Source organism: Phyllobates terribilis, unplaced genomic scaffold (genome assembly GCF_046119375.1).
Source record: "Phyllobates terribilis strain yellow unplaced genomic scaffold, ASM4611937v1 Scaffold_12__6_contigs__length_324123572, whole genome shotgun sequence".
NCBI classification, from domain to species: domain Eukaryota; kingdom Metazoa; phylum Chordata; class Amphibia; order Anura; family Dendrobatidae; genus Phyllobates; species Phyllobates terribilis.
Genome location: NW_027362772.1, coordinates 38,484,007 through 38,500,663, shown reverse-complemented (window position 1 = coordinate 38,500,663; position 16,657 = coordinate 38,484,007). Strand labels below are relative to the sequence as shown.

At 41.5% G+C, this 16,657-nt stretch overlaps 1 protein-coding gene across 2 annotated transcripts in view; it reads left to right on the top strand.

Annotated features, from left to right (window-relative positions):
* The window catches only part of LOC141172004 (sialic acid-binding Ig-like lectin 13), a 146,722-nt gene that overhangs the window by 70,181 nt on the left and 59,884 nt on the right, over positions 1–16,657 (top strand). For both annotated transcript variants that reach the window (XM_073655767.1, XM_073655766.1), the window contains 3 exons: positions 1,044–1,289; positions 1,623–1,664; positions 4,592–4,840. In XM_073655767.1, coding sequence (XP_073511868.1) covers positions 1,044–1,289; positions 1,623–1,664; positions 4,592–4,840 — 537 coding nt within the window. The remainder of the gene's footprint in view (positions 1–1,043; positions 1,290–1,622; positions 1,665–4,591; positions 4,841–16,657) is intronic.

The window sequence follows — 16,657 nt, the reverse complement described above, 5'->3', positions numbered from 1 at the left end:
TGTTCTGCTTGACTCTTGGAAACCCACTTTTATTTCAGAATCAGGGAGAGTTCTCCTGTATTCTGATGGGCCAATTTTACCGAATCCAGACATATTAAAAGATAGTGTGAAAGTTCTTCATTTGGGTTTCTCTAGCTCCTTGCCTCTAGATTGTCTAGGACTTATGTTCTAAACTTGTGTATTCAAATATGTTCTCTAAATATCTATAGGGTTACTCTTACTGTCATCATGCTGTGCTTTTATTAAAGTTGAGTTCTTTCTCACCTCTTCTCATAGCTAGGGACATCCATAAATAAGTGGCACAAAGTGTTCAACTTAAAAAAATGAAAACAAGTTATGCAAAATATAAACTGATTTTGTGATACTCTGGTGGGAGAAGTTTATGTATCTAGGTGTGGACAATCAGCGGTTGTGGTGTGAATTGCAACTTGTTGAGTCCTTGCCCTTAGAATTTGTGAGAAATTGGCATATTTAACTAAATTCATGGAAAAAAGGCATTGCTTATTGTTAGAAGTTTGTAAATGACCATCGTATTAATCAGTGTTGGACTGGTCTACTAAACGATCAATTTCTGAAGATAAATTCCTCTCTTTATGGGAAAAATGTGTTGATAATGGACCAGATTACTTATTTGAGTGGTTTCCTTCCTTTTCTTTCTGAGACTTATTAGTCGTTGTTTATCGAATGCCAAAGTGTTACCGGTAACTCAGTCCAACAGTGATACAGGCAACATTGTCTAAGACAAATATGGAATTCCAAAGTGTTACCGGTAACTCAGTCCAACAGTGATACAGGCAGCATTCTCCAAGACAAATATTTCAGAATGTGAATAGAAGGATATTGAATCTGAAACAGCCACTAAAAATTGCAGAAAAATGTTTTTCTTTTCATGGGGAGTTACTCACAGAAAACAGTCCAATAGACAGTGATCAAAAGAAATTGATACTAGTAGTGAGTCTACTTCTTTGCATCAAAATGGCTTGTTTGGCATGTTTCATCACATATTACTCCTATTTGTGACATCCATTGTTTCATTTTCTTAGGTGGTGTTAGAGATAATGCTTTTATAGTTAAAGAAGGAGAGAGTGCACAGATAAACTGCACAGTGGACAGCAACCCTATATCCAATATTACTTGGTTTGTGGAAAATGAGAAAAAAGAACCAATTCATGGACAATGGCTTATCTACAATCTTACCAATATTAGTCTTAGTGATGCCGGGAAATACTCTTGTACAGGAAAGAATAACCTTGGAAGCTCCAAAAAAAACATCGATATAACTGTTTATTGTGAGTAGACTGCAACGACCACAAGGAATAAGTCACTGTTTGGATTAATTTAATTTAAGCTTAACGGGGTTTATTATTAACCAATCCTTTGAATTAGCCATCAACATAAGATCAATGGGAGACCAACTTTCGCCACCCCCACTGATCAGCTGTGTGTAACACCATTCTTTGCTTAGATCATTCTGCTGATCCCAATCCTCGAGTAAATCACATGAACCCTCTAAACACATTTAATATTGAATATGAGAGTCTTTTTTTTACCCCTTCCATTATTAATTTAACTGTATGAATCTATAATTATGAAAAATTTATAAAATGTATTATTTTTTTCAGATGCTCCAAGAACTCCAAATATAAACTGTGCAACGACTGAAGGTATAACTATGTCTTTCCTTGTTTTATGTTGTAGTTCTACCTATGCACAGATAGAAAATGCAAATTATTGCTCTAGTTATTTTTACGTCTAGATAGTGCTGTGCATTAGTTTTATGTTGAAGATAAATTTTGTGATTGACTAATTTTGTGTTGTAGATTGCATTTGTGGTGTATGTGCGTGCTGCAGTTTTTGCATTGGAGATTATTTTTGTATTCTAAAATATGTTTGTTCAGCAGATGTTTTATTTTTGGTAATTACTGTAGTTTTATCATGCATTAAAGGAAACATTTCACAATATGATATTAAAATTTAAAAATGATCAAATGTAAACTACTTCATCAATTACTTGGTTACTTTTGAACTCCAGATTTATTTTTTTTTCGTTTTAAATTAAATTTGTATTTTAGATTGTGTATGTGTTATAGATTATTTCTGTGCTACAGATTAATTTTGTAGTTTAGATTATTTTTGTATTGTGGATTATTATTTTCACAATCAATTCTATTTGTGTTTTAGATTGCTTTACATTTTGAAGTATGTTTGTATTTTAGATCGTGCTGTAATTTTTTTTTATTATAGATTACTTTCGTGTTGTAGGTTGTTTTTATGTTATAGAAAATTGCTATATATTGAAATTGCTTTTGTCTATTTTTATGTTCTAGATTAGGTTTAGAACATTTTGTGCTGTAGTTTAATTTTTTGTATTGTAGATAATTTGTTTGCAGTAGATGATTTATTTTAGTTTCATTTATTCTATATAATTTTTTTGTATTTTAGATTATTTTTGTGCTCAAGATTAGTTTTGTATTTTAGACTATTTTTTGGCAGGGGATTAGTTTAGTGTTTTAAATGTTTTTTCGTCTTTATAATTATTTTTTTATGCAGATTAGTTGGGTGTTTTAGATTTTGTTTGTTCTGTAGATTAGTTTTGTGTTATTGGATATTTTTCTGTTGCAGGTTAGTTTAGAATTTTAGATTATGTTTGAGTTGTAGATTAATATTTTATATATCTTCATTTTGTGCTATAGATTCCCTTTTTGTTGTAGATTATTTTGTGCTTTTAGATTTTTTTTTCAGATTCAAATGAGTTTTTTTGTTTTATTTATTTTTTGGTTTTAGACATTTTTATGCTGTAAATTATTTTTGTGTTGTTATTTTTGATTGTTAGTTTTATATAATACTTAATTGTTCTGCTTTAGATTTGTTTTGTATTCATATTAATTTTGTGCTATGGGCTAGTTTTGTTATTTAGATTATTTTTGTGTTGTAAATTAGTTTTTGACAATTTTTGTGCTATAGATATATTTTGTGTTTTAGAATTGTTTTATGTTGTAGATTAGCTTTATAGTTAGATTGTTTTGTTTTGTAGATTACTTTTGTGATTTAGATTATTTTTGTGTTGTAGGTTAGTTTTTGCGTTTTAGACTATTTTTATGTCACAGATTAAATTTGTTGTAAATCAAATTTGTTCTGTAGTTTTAGGATTTGCTGTAAACTAGATTTGTAGTTTAGACAATTTTTGTGTTGTAGATTTTTGTATTCAATTAGTTTTGTGTTTAAAGATTAGTTTTGTGACTTACTTTGTTTTATGTTATAGATTATTTTTTGTGTTAAATTATTTTTGTGCTATAGATTTGTATAATATATTAGGTTTTGGTTTTGTGCTATAAATTATTTTGTGATATATATTAATTTTTGTATTTTAAATAATTTTTATGCCGAAGATTCATTTAGTGCTGTGGTTTAGTTTTAGGATTGAATTATTTTGTGTTGTAGATTATTTTGTGTTTTAGATTCTTTTTATGCTACAGATTAATTATGTGGTATATATTTTTTGTGCTGTAGAACAGTTTTGTATTTTAAAATTATATTTGATCTGTAGTTTTGTGTTTTTCAATGAATTTGTTGTTTTGGATTATTTTTGGGATGTAGTTTAGTTTTGTGTTATAGATTTTATTTAGCTATGGATTCACTATATATTCTACATTTTTGTGCTGTAGATGAGTTTTGTATTTCGATTATTTTTATGCTATAGATTAGTTTTGTGATATAGATAATTTTGTGTTGTAGATAAATTTTATGAAATTATTTTTTATGCTGCAAATTCTTTTTTGTGATATGAACTACTTTTGCATTTTATATTTTTTTGTGCTGTAGATTAGTTTTGTGTCTCAGATAATTTTTATGATCGAAATTATTTTTGTGCTTTAGGTTTTTATTTTTGCTTTGTCTGGTATATTTAGCATAATAAATATCATTTTAACAGTGGTTGTTTAGGTGTTTTATAAAAACATGTTTAGCATTGACAGCTTTAAAGACCATAAACTTTATTTACTAATATTTGGTAAATACTGAGTTATTGAAAATTGAGTTTTGGGCTTTGGTCCATGTATAGTTATTTTTTCAATGGTTAAAATGTGTTTTGCGTCTCTCAAAGTCTTGGATCTATGACACATCTTCTTGGTAGAGGTTATTTCTACTCATGTTATTTATACCCCTATGTAGCAGTATGTTGCTCATGTGAAAGCTGGTCTACTCAAAGGAGAAAATGACTAGGTAGGGATATGGTTATAGGGATTGCAGGGTTAACAGTCACCTCTAGGTCAAATGGTAAAGAGGCATAAGAAAACACCCCATAAGAAAACACGAGTATTAAAAATGGTGGTGGTGGTGGGGGAATGTTACAGTTTTTGCACTGCTTTAAGGTTACACCTCTTTTTACAGGATAAAGAAACCTATATGTACAATCAAGTGATCATAAGGTTCCTGACCTGTTGTTGTATTTCACACTTTCTCTCTATTAATCTACTATTTCCAACAGCAAAACTTATTTTAATTAGATAAAGATCAGACAAAAAGAGTAAGAAATAGCAAAAAATGTCAAAAATAACTGATTGTACATTCACTTTTCTTTATTTAATTACAGATTGCAGTATAGATGAGGAACATATGGTATACATCACGGAAGATACCACTTCAACTTTAGTCTGCACCGCAAAAAGCCTCCCGGAAGCTTCATTGTCCTGGAAGTCGCCTGGTCCAAATACTAAATATTCTGTTGCTGAAGGTCATCTCACCTTCAACAAAGCAGCTCTCAGTGATGAAGGACAGTTCACTTGTGTAGCCAGTAATAGTTATGGGATGTCTAATTCCTCCATTATCATCAAAGTGATCCGTAAGTAAAGAGAAAGAAATTCTATAATGTCATCATACCATTGACCCATTTAGACATAAATGATTCTATAAATCAGCTATTTTGTTATATTAAATGGGTCACCAATAGGGATGAACGGACCAATAGAAGTTTGGGTTCTGGTATCTGACCTGAACTTTTGAGAAAGTTTGGTTCAGATACCAGAACAGTACCCAAACTTCCACCAGCACTCGAACCCCGTTGAAAATAATGGTTTCTCTCTCTTTTCTATTGTCTCTCTGTTCTCTTTCTCTCTCTCTCTTTTCTTTCTCTCTTTGCTCTCTCTCTCTTTTCTATTGTCTCTGGCTCCACTTGAAACCTAAAAAAGTAAAACTCATTGTATTAAACACAATTATACTATAATATCAGTCAACAGGAGATTTGGACCCACTGTCTCAGCCGATGGATAAGGCATAGGTTAAAACAACAGTGAATCTTCTAATCATTACCCAAGAGGTAGTGCCAATTGACAACATCTGACACGTAGACGAGTTGAACTTTCTGATTCAACACAGAGGAGAAGAGTTATAGTCAGACATATCATGTAGAGGCACTGGTGGACACAGACAGTTGAGGGCCCCTGTTGAAGAAAAGTGTACAGGCCCTTGGCAGTCTAATAGCTCATCACAATGCATAATTCCACCTGCTTTAGAGGTATAAGTGTCCTCCTTACCTCTTGGACCCCTGTCTGGCTGCACAGGTTGCACCAAAGGTATGTCCACCCTTGTGTAGAGGCATGTGGACCAGGCAGACGGAAGACAGCACATACAATATACAAGTGGACAAAGTGAAAAACACAACCTAGGAGGTAACTGTATCCAGCTGGAAAACATATGGAGTAGGAAAGAGAGCAGCTGATTGAAGGAGAAGACAGAAGCTTTTTATAACCACTTCTGTCTTCTTTTCCATCCTATGTAGCAATCAAAGAGCTCTATGTAGTGAACAGGGTAAAGCCACTGACTCTTTTGTACTTGTTGATTATTATGATTGTGATTATATATAGATTTAAATGGCCATTTTAAGAGATGATTGAATTGATTTGATTTGAATCAAATTTATGTTTCATCTTAAGAGATTTGCTGGACCCAGCAAATTCAAACCATGTAGAATTTAGATGTAAACACTAATCAAATGAAAAAGCCCTCTGCTATTTTTCAAAAAGAAAAAGATTACATGAGCTAGTGAAGGCTCATGTGACCTCAAGTAAGGCACCATAATGACCTGAAGCTGTCACATCACATGGTATAGTACAGTCAATCAGTTGGGACTATCATATCTGACACAAAAGCCAAGGCAGGGAATGCAGCAGATATTTTTGCAGTGAATATGAAATAAGGAAATTATGTTGCAGCTCACTGATCAGTAAAAGAGATAAGGAGAGAAAGTCATATAAGACTGAATAAACATTACAGACAGTGTGTGACAGCACAGTGGTAATAAGCATCTAGAGTGATAAATAGAGATGAGCGTTGTTCTACTCGAACTGTTCGCCAATCTCAAATTCGAGCTGTTTTGGGCGGTGTTCGAGCCGTTCGGCGAACACGAACAATTTGATAAAAATTCGGCTGTTCGAGGTTATGTTCGATAACTGTTCGTGCACCAAAATCATAACTGGATTTTTTCTCAGTAATGATGAAAATTAATGTTAATACGCAGTTTGAGTGTACAGCGGGGTGGGGGGAGGGGCAGGGGATGGATCTCTGCAGGAACAATGAAGATCTCCATTTTTTTTTCTCTTTCCCACATTTGCAGTGGGGAGGTGCAATCTGTCAGCCTATCAGCAGCGCACACACGGAGCGAAGTGCTTTTTTTCACACAAGCAAGGGCATGTGTCATTGGCAGTGTATGTCACATGTCCTTGCCCTATAAGACCAAGCCATTTTCCCCGTCGCCACCATTTTCTCACTGCTGCAGCTGCGTGTTAGACGGCACCGCTGTTGCTGTGTGCGCTATACCTTGTTAATTTCAAGCCAATTTTCGCACAAATATACAGATAGCTTGGGAGTAGGGAATAGTTGTGATTGCAGTCCTTTCAAGGACTAGGTTACAGCATTTCTAACGACTTTTATCAGGGAGATCTGTGCTCTTAAATAGATAGGTTGTGGGAGTAAGGACTAATTGTAATTGGAGTCCTTTTCAGGACTAGGTTACATGAGTTCCTATCAGTTTTTGCCAGGCAGGTCTGTGCCAGTGCTGTGCAAGTTTTTTTCACAGCATTTGGCTGAATCTAGCAAAGCTAATCCTTTTTGGCCTATTGCAGAGTGTGTTAGTCAGTGGAGTAGCCTATCTGTGCTGCAAGATATACCACCTGTGTATAGAATACCAATTTTTTTACTGCACCTAGTGAAGTAAAATCTTTTGGGCATAGCATCATTCTATTAGTCCATCTATACTGACCTCCATCAGGTTGCAAATTAAAACTAATTTTTATCTGCATCTACAGTACCTCTGAAAAAATATTTGGGCTTCTAGCTGTGTGTGGGACTTGTTGTATTAGTCCATCTATACTGACCTCCATCAGGTTGCAAACTGAATATATTTTTTTCTGCATCTACCTCTGAAAAAATATTTGGGCTTCTAGCTGTGTGTGGGTCTTGTTCTATTAATCCATCTATACTGACCTCCATCAGGTTGCAAACTGAATATAATTTTTTTCTGCATCTAGCTCTGAAAAAATATTTGGCCTTCTAGCAGTGTGTCGGACTTTCTCTATTAGTCCATCTATACTGACCTCCATCAGGTTGCAAATTAAAAATAATTTTTATCTGCATGTACAGTACCTCTGAAAAAATATTTGGGCTTCTAGCTGTGTGTGGGACTTGTTGTATTAGTCCATCCAGGGGCGGACACAGACTGTAGTGGGCCCCTGTGCAAGAAATTTTTGGGGGCCCCCCCCCTGCGCTTCATAAGGCAACAAAGTTATGTAAACATAACCCCCCCATGTGCAGCTCTCATCCCCCCCATGTGCAGCTCACCCCCCCGATGCATCTCTCATCCCCCCCCCCCCCCGTGCATCTCTCATCCCCCCATGTGCATCTCCCATTCCCCCCACTCCTAGTTAATTAATTGTATTTAAGAAAAATAAAACTTGTTATACTTACCCCCATGCGATCCCTGCAGAATCCTGGCGCTCGTCCACGTCGCTGCCACCAGGCTCTCCTGACGTTCGGCCATGTGACGGTGCCACATACATAGCCAACAGCTTTTGTTTTGGCCAAAAGATTTTTAAAGCCGCCACCACGATAAGGTAGACTCTTCTGGCCGGGCCCTACTCTAACCTATTAAAATTTTCTTAAAATATCCAATACTCTTTTTAGATATATTTTTATTTAGTTTTCTTTAAGGGAATGTGTCATATACATTTTTTTTTAAATGACCAATAATACCACATACAGGGAATACCGCCACACCATCACCAGACCACATATTACCACAACATAGTGACCGAATAATACCACACAGAAGGGAGAAAAACTGCCACACCATGACCAGACCACATATTACCACCACATTACTAATATTACCACCAAATTACTAATATTACCATAAGTGTCATAATACACGGGAGCTCTATACATGGTATGTATAATGTAAGTGTCCAGGTAATCTAGTGATCACCAGTGACATTATACACAGGAGCTCTGTATATAGTGTCAGTGTACAGGTAATACAGTGATCACCAGTGACATTATACACAGGAGCTCTGTATATAGTGTACAGGTAATACAGGGATCACCAGTGACATTATACACAGGAGCTCTGTATATATTGTCAGTGTACAGGTAATACAGTGATCACCAGTGACATTATACACAGGAGCTCTGTATATAGTGTCAGTGTACAGGTAATACAGTGATCACCAGTGACATTATACACAGGAGCTCTGTATATAGTGTACAGGTAATACTGTGATCACCAGTGACATTATACACAGGAGCCCGGTACATAGTATATAGTGTAAGTGTACATGTAATGCACTGACTCACTGGTGACGTCTCTAGGTGAAGTCCTTCAGCTACGCTTTTCTCCTTCATCCAGCACAGACCGCCATCACGTCTTCCAGCCAGGACTCGTCTCTGCATAAAATAACACAGTTATCTAGAGCACATTCCCCAACTTTTACATTACGCAGCTGAATACAGACGTGCATCCACCATCAATATATGGTTAGTTATTATGCAACCTACCATTCCAAATATAAATTGTAATCCACCACGGTGCCCCCATTAACTGTAAATAGGCACTTAATATATAATTTAATTAGAACCTCTACTCTATACTTCCTGCTCCCCGCATTCATTATTTACATGCACCCCCTGCCCCAATTCATTATATCATGTCCGTGCTCTCCCCACCCCATCGTCATTTATCATTTACTCTCCCCCACCCCACATTCATTATGTGCAGCTCATTATCCCCCTACTCCTAATTCCCCCATGTGCAGCTCATTTTCTCCCAATTCCCCCATGTGCAGCTCTCACCCCCCCATGAGCAGCTCTCACCACCCCCCCATGAGTCCCTCTCTCATCCCCCTCCCCCACATGTGCCCCTCTCTCATCCCCCCCATGTGCAGCTCTCACCACCCCCCCATGTGCACATCTCTCATCCCCCTCCCCCACATGTGCCCCTCTCTCATCCCCCTCCCCCACATGTGCCCCTCTCTCATCCCCCTCCCCCACATGTGCCCCTCTCTCATCCCCCTCCCCCACATGTGCCCCTCTCTCATCCCCCCCATGTGCAGCTCTCACCACCCCCCCATGTGCACATCCCTCATCCCCCTCCCCCACATGTGCCCCTCTCTCATCCCCCTCCCCCACATGTGCCCCTCTCTCATCCCCCTCCCCCACATGTGCCACTCTCTCACCCCCCTCCCCCACATGTGCCCCTCTCTCATCCCCCCCATGTGCAGCTCTCACCACCCCCCCATGTGCCCCTCTCTCATCCCCCTCCCCCACATGTGCCCCTCTCTCATCCCCCTCCCCCACATGTGCCCCTCTCTCATCCCCCCCATGTGCATCTCTCATCCCCCTCCCCCACATGTGCACCTCTCTCATCCCCCCCATGTGCATCTCTTATCTCCCCCCATGTGCATCTCTTATCCCCCTCCCCCATGTGCATCTCTTATCCCCCTCCCCCATGTGCATCTCTTATCTCCCCCCCATGTGCATCTTTTATCTCCCCCCCCATGTGCATCTCTTATCTCCCCCATGTGCACCTCTCTCATCCCCCCCACCCCATGTGCACCTCTCTCATCCCCCCCACCCCATGTGCATCTTTTATCATCCCCCCCCCACGTGCACCTCTCTCATCCCCCTCCCCCCACGTGCACCTCTCTCATCCCCCTCCCCCCACGTGCACCTCTCTCATCCCCCTCCCCCCACATGTGCACCTCTCTCATCCCCCCCACCCCATGTGCATCTTTTATCATCTCCCCCCACCCCATGTGCATCTTTTATCATCTCCCCCCCATGTGCATCTTTTATCATCTCCCCCCACCCCATGTGCATCTTTTATCATCTCCCCCCCATGTGCATCTCTTATCTCACACACACACACACACACACACACACACACACACACACACACACACACACACACACCTCCCATTCCCCCCACTCCTAGTAAATTGTATTTTGAAAAAAACAAAACTTGTTATACTTACCCCCATGCGATCCCTGCAGAATCCTGGCGCTCGTCCAAATCGCTGACACCAGGTTCTCCTGCCTTCCGGCCATGTGACGGCGCCGTCACATGACCGGAAATCAGGGGAATCATGAAGGCGCTGCCGCAGGAGCGCAGCGCAGCGCTGAGATGTCCCGGACCCGGCGCTTAGCATGGGGCCGGGGGCCCCATGAGGAGAGAGACTCACAAGAGGGGGCCCCCAACAGGGCTCCAAGGGGGCCCCTACCGGCTGGGCCCCACACTGGAGTCAGGGCAGACATGCCCTGATGGCGGCCCTGCTGGAGGCTGGAGGGGCCCCCTCTCCCTCGGGGCCCCCGTTCAATGAACCGGCTGCACGGGCGGTAGTTCCGCCCCTGAGTCCATCTATACTGACCTCCATCAGGTTGCAAACTGAATATATTTTTTTCTGCATCTACCTCTGAAAAAATATTTAGGCTTCTAGCTGTGTGTGGGACTTGTTGTATTAGTCCATCTATACTGACCTCCATCAGGTTGCAAATTAAAAATAATTTGTATCTGCATCTACAGTACCTCTGAAAAAATATTTGGGCTTCTAGCTGTGTGTGGGACTTGTTGTATTAGTCCATCTATACTGACCTCCATCAGGTTGCAAATTAAAAATAATTTTTATCTGCATCTACAGTACCTCTGAAAAAATATTTGGGCTTCTAGCTGTGTGTGGGACTTGTTGTATTAGTCCATCTATACTGACCTCCATCAGGTTGCAAACTGAATATATTTTTTTCTGCATCTACCTCTGAAAAAATATTTGGGCTTCTAGCTGTGTGTGGGACTTGTTGTATTAGTCCATCTATACTGACCTCCATCAGGTTGCAAACTGAATATATTTTTTTCTGCATCTACCTCTGAAAAAATATTTGGGCTTCTAGCTGTGTGTGGGACTTGTTGTATTAGTCCATCTATACTGACCTCCATCAGGTTGCAAATTAAAAATAATTTGTATCTGCATCTACAGTACCTCTGAAAAAATATTTGGGCTTCTAGCTGTGTGTGGGACTTGTTGTATTAGTCCATCTATACTGACCTCCATCAGGTTGCAAATTAAAAATAATTTGTATCTGCATCTACAGTACCTCTGAAAAAATATTTGGGCTTCTAGCTGTGTGTGGGACTTGTTGTATTAGTCCATCTATACTGACCTCCATCAGGTTGCAAACTGAATATATTTTTTTCTGCATCTACCTCTGAAAAAATATGTGGGCTTCTAGCTGTGTGTGGGTCTTGTTCTATTAATCCATCTATACTGACCTCCATCACTTTGCAAACTGAATATATTTTTTTCTGCATCTACCTCTGAAAAAATATTTGGGCTTCTAGCTGTGTGTGGGACTTGTTGTATTAGTCCATCTATACTGACCTCCATCAGGTTTTAAATTAAAAATAATTTGTATCTGCATCTACAGTACCTCTGAAAAAATATTTGGGCTTCTAGCTGTGTGTGGGACTTGTTGTATTAGTCCATCTATACTGACCTCCATCAGGTTGCAAATTAAAAATAATTTGTATCTGCATCTACAGTACCTCTGAAAAAATATTTGGGCTTCTAGCTGTGTGTGGGACTTGTTGTATTAGTCCATCTATACTGACCTCCATCAGGTTGCAAACTGAATATATTTTTTTCTGCATCTACCTCTGAAAAAATATTTGGGCTTCTAGCTGTGTGTGGGACTTGTTGTATTAGTCCATCTATACTGACCTCCATCAGGTTGCAAACTGAATATATTTTTTTCTGCATCTAACTCTGAAAAAATATTTGGGCTTCTAGCTGTGTGTGGGTCTGGTTCTATTAATCCATCTATACAGACCTCCATCAGGTTGCAAACTGAATATAATTTTTTTCTGCATCTACCTCTGAAAAAATATTTGGCCTTGTAGCAGTGTGTCGGACTTTCTCTATTAGTCCATCTATACTGACCTCCATCAGGTTGCAAACTGAATATATTTTTTTCTGCATCTAACCCAGCCAATAGTTTTGGCCTAATACCACAGTTTGGCCACTCAGCTCTGCTCGGTTACCATCCATTGTTTTTTTGTGCAAACAACTCCAGAGTTGTGAATTAGTTAACCACCAAAATGAGTGGAAAAAGGCCTGCTGCTGGTGGAAAGGGGAATAGGCGTGTTGGGAAGGGGAAAAAAGGTTGTGTCCGTGGGGTAGGTGTTAAAGCAACAGTAACATCTGCAGAAGAAAGACCATCTTCCAGCCAAACTAAAATGTCTACTTCTTTTAGCGGACAATGTGATAAGATCCCTTTCTTACCTCCACGCCAATCGCTACAAATTCCAGATGAGGCACAAAAACAGCAGGTGCTTCAACGGATATCAAGTGCTCCTTTAAGTGGGCTCTCCTCCACATCAACTTCAACATCACAAATACTCCAGTCCTCAAAGGTGTCACCCAAATCGCACTTGCTTCCTCACAGCTCCCAAATCTCCAGCTGCCCGTCTGAGTATGAGGTAGAACAGATGGTTGAGTCTGCAGAGCTGTTTACTCATACTATAGCCTGGGAATCAGAGGTCGACTCCAGCGCTTCTGTGAATCCAGACGAGGAAATGATCTGCACTGATGCCCAGAATCTTTATGAGTCGGATCCAGGACCAGACGCAGAAGGTTCTGACCATAATGTAGACCCTCATTCCCAAACTGTAACTCCTGTTGGTGGAGACAATGAGGAAGACGATGATAAGACTCAAATACCTGATTGGAGCGACAACTTTAGTTTTTTGTTAGGGCAGGAACAGGTTGGCTCTGAGGACGACGGGTGTGATAACGCACAGGGTGATGATGATGAGGTTGGAGATCCCACTTACTGTCAACCCACAGTCAGCCAAGAGATGAGGTCAGCAGAGGAGGTGGAGGAAGATGCTAGTGACGACGAGGTCAGGTTGCGCCTTCCTGGACAGAGACGTAGCACTGGAAGCACGTCAACAACTGCATCCTCAAACACAACTCTGCCTCTCACCACAAGTCGTGGTGGCTCTTCAGGTCGCATGGGTGCTAAGCCTTGCATAGCCTGGGCATTTTTTCAGATCGATAAAGATGACCCAACTCGTGTTATCTGTAACATTTGTCAGCAAAAGCTAAGTAGAGGCCAAAAAATACATAGTTTGAGTACTTCATGCATGAACCGGCACATGGACATGAAGCATAAGTTGCAGTGGGAAGCTCAGTGTGCTACAATGCGGCCTAGCCGGCCGGGCCAACCACCGTCTGCCATATCTTGTGCATCCGCGGCCTCTTCATTCTCTGTGACTGGGGGGACAGCAGTCATACCTGTTTTGGGGCGCAGACCTGCCACCTCTTTACCCGCAACAGCCAGCGTGATTGGCAGGTCATCATTTTCTTTGGAGGTGGTAACAGCAGCTGGTGTTGAGCGCTGTCCGACATCGATAGCACCACCTTTGGATCAAGGCAACCTAACATGTCCGCCTGCATCTTCCTCACAGACCGGCAGTTTGCCGGGGACACCCTTATCAACCCCGTCTAAGCACAATAGCCAGCCCTCGGTCCCTCAGATGTGGACAAGTAAAAGACCATTTCCTCCTAGCCATGAGAAAGCTAAGAGGTTGAATTTCACCATCTGTAAGCTCTTGGCTACAGAAATGTTGCCTTTCCGCCTGGTGGACACAGAGGATTTTCAAGACCTTATGTCCGTCGCAGTGCCCCAGTACCAGATGCCCAGTTGGCACTACTTCTCAAAGAAAGGTGTGCCTGCGCTCCACCAGCATGTCGCACACAACATCACCGCTTCTTTGAGAAACTCTGTGTGTGACAGGATGCATTTCACCACAGACACTTGGATGAGTAGGCATGGACAGGGGTGTTACATGTCGCTGACTGGGCACTGGGTAACTATGGTGACAGCAGGACAAGGGGCTGCTGTCCAAGTCTTGCCGTCCCCACGAGTTGTGCGTCAATCCTCTTTATGTCAAAGTTCCTCCACTGCTTCTGCCTCCTCAACCTCCTCTCGGTCTTCCACCTGCACCCAAAGCCTGTCTGGTCATGCCACAAGCTTTCTAACTGCGCAGAAGGGATCCTGCACACCTCCTTACTATGCTGGCAGTAGGGCTCAACGTCATCAGGCGGTTTTTACATTGAAATGTCTGGGAAATGTGAGTCACACAGCTGAGGAGTTGTGGTCAGCTCTGAAGAACCAATTTCATGAATGGTTGTCTCCACTGGACCTGAAACCAGGGAAGGCCGTGTGCGACAATGCTGCAAACCTGGGTGCGGCCCTTCGCCGGGGCAATGTCACACACGTGCCTTGTATGGCTCACGTGTTGAACCTGGTTGTCGAGCAATTTTTAGCCCACTATCCCAGACTAGATGGTCTTCTGCAGAGGGCACGGTCGCTGTGTGCTCACTTCCGCCGTTCGCATCCCGCAGCTCAGCGACTTACATCTCTACAGAAGTCGTTGGGCCTGCCACTTCACCGGCTAAAATGCGATGTTCCTACCCGGTGGAATTCAACTCTGCACATGTTGCAGCAACCGTGGCAGCACCGACAAGCCCTGGTGCAATACGTTCTGACGTATAGCCTGGGCCAACGAGATTCAGAGGTGGGGCAAATCACGCTGGAGGAGTGGTCTCAGATCAGGGACCTATGCACCCTTCTGCACAGTTTTGAAATGGCGACGAAGATGTTTAGTGCTGACAATGCCATTATCAGCATGACTATTCCGGTGATTTACATGCTGGAGCACATGTTAAACAGAATTCGGAGTCAGGTGGTGGCACAAGAGGAGGTGGAGGAAGTAGAGGAGGAGGAGTTGTATGCGGAAGGGCTAACATCTGCAAGGTCCAGACGGTCGGCAGCACCAAGGCGGCAGGCATGTGAGGGTGGGGGAGATGGTTTTACCAGGGCGCATGGTAGCAGCCAAACTAGTGAGGAAGGTGCAGGAGCCCAGGAAGAAGTGGAGGACGAACTGATGGAAGACTCATCAGATGAGGGAGACCTTGATCACATTTCTGTTGTGCGAGGTTGGGGGGAGAGGACAGAGGAAGGAAGCATGATTGTTACCTCGCCACCAACACAACAGGGACTTGGTGCTACTGGATGCGCAACACACATGAGTGCCTTCTTGCTGCACTACCTGCAACATGACCCTCGAATTGTGAGAATTAGAAATAATCCTGACTACTGGGTTGCCACACTGTTAGATCCCCGGTACAAAAGTAAATTTGCAGAAATTATTCCTGCCATAGAAAGGGATGCACGCATGCAGGAGTATCAGCAGAGACTGTTGCAGAATCTTACATGTGCTTTTCCACAAAATACCAGTGGTGCACGTAGTGAATCTCACAGTTCCAACTTGCCAACCGTGGGACCGTCAAGTGTTCAGCACTCAAACCGTAACAGAACCACAGTATCTGCTGGTAACATCAATTTTGCGGAATCATTTCACCACTTTTTTAGCCCATCCTTTGCAAGGCCACAGGAGACAAGAAGTCTGACACATAGTCAACGCCTAGAGACAATGGTACAGGAGTATCTCCAAGTAAACATTGAAGCCACGACTGTGTCACTGGACCCTTGCTCTTTTTGGGCTTCCAATCTGGATAAATGGCCGGAGCTAGCCACTTACGCCTTGGAGATCTTGTCATGCCCCGCAGCCAGCGTTCTGTCTAAACGTGTGTTCAGCGCTGCTGGTGGTGTGCTGACAGATAAGCGCACGCGGCTCTCCACTGATAATGTAGACAGACTCACGTTCATAAAGATGAACAAATCATGGATCCGAAACGATTTTTCTACCCCTGTGTCATCCTGGGGAGAGTAAAAGCTTGATGATTGTTTAAAATCACCCTACCAACCGTTTTAAGCTTTCAAATTACTAATCATGTTTATCTGTATCTTGACTGGAAAATAATTTGGGCTTTGTAGCAGTGTGCAGCACTGATCCTATTAGGCCATCTATAATAAGCTCCACCAGATTTAAAATTAAAAATAATTTTTAGCTGCATCTAGCCCAGAAAATAATTTTGGGGCTCCGAGATGCGCAAGACACATAAGTGCCTTCTTGCTGCACTACCTGCAGCATGACCCTCATATTGTCAGAATTCGAAGTAATCATGACTACTGGGTTGCCACACTCTTAGAT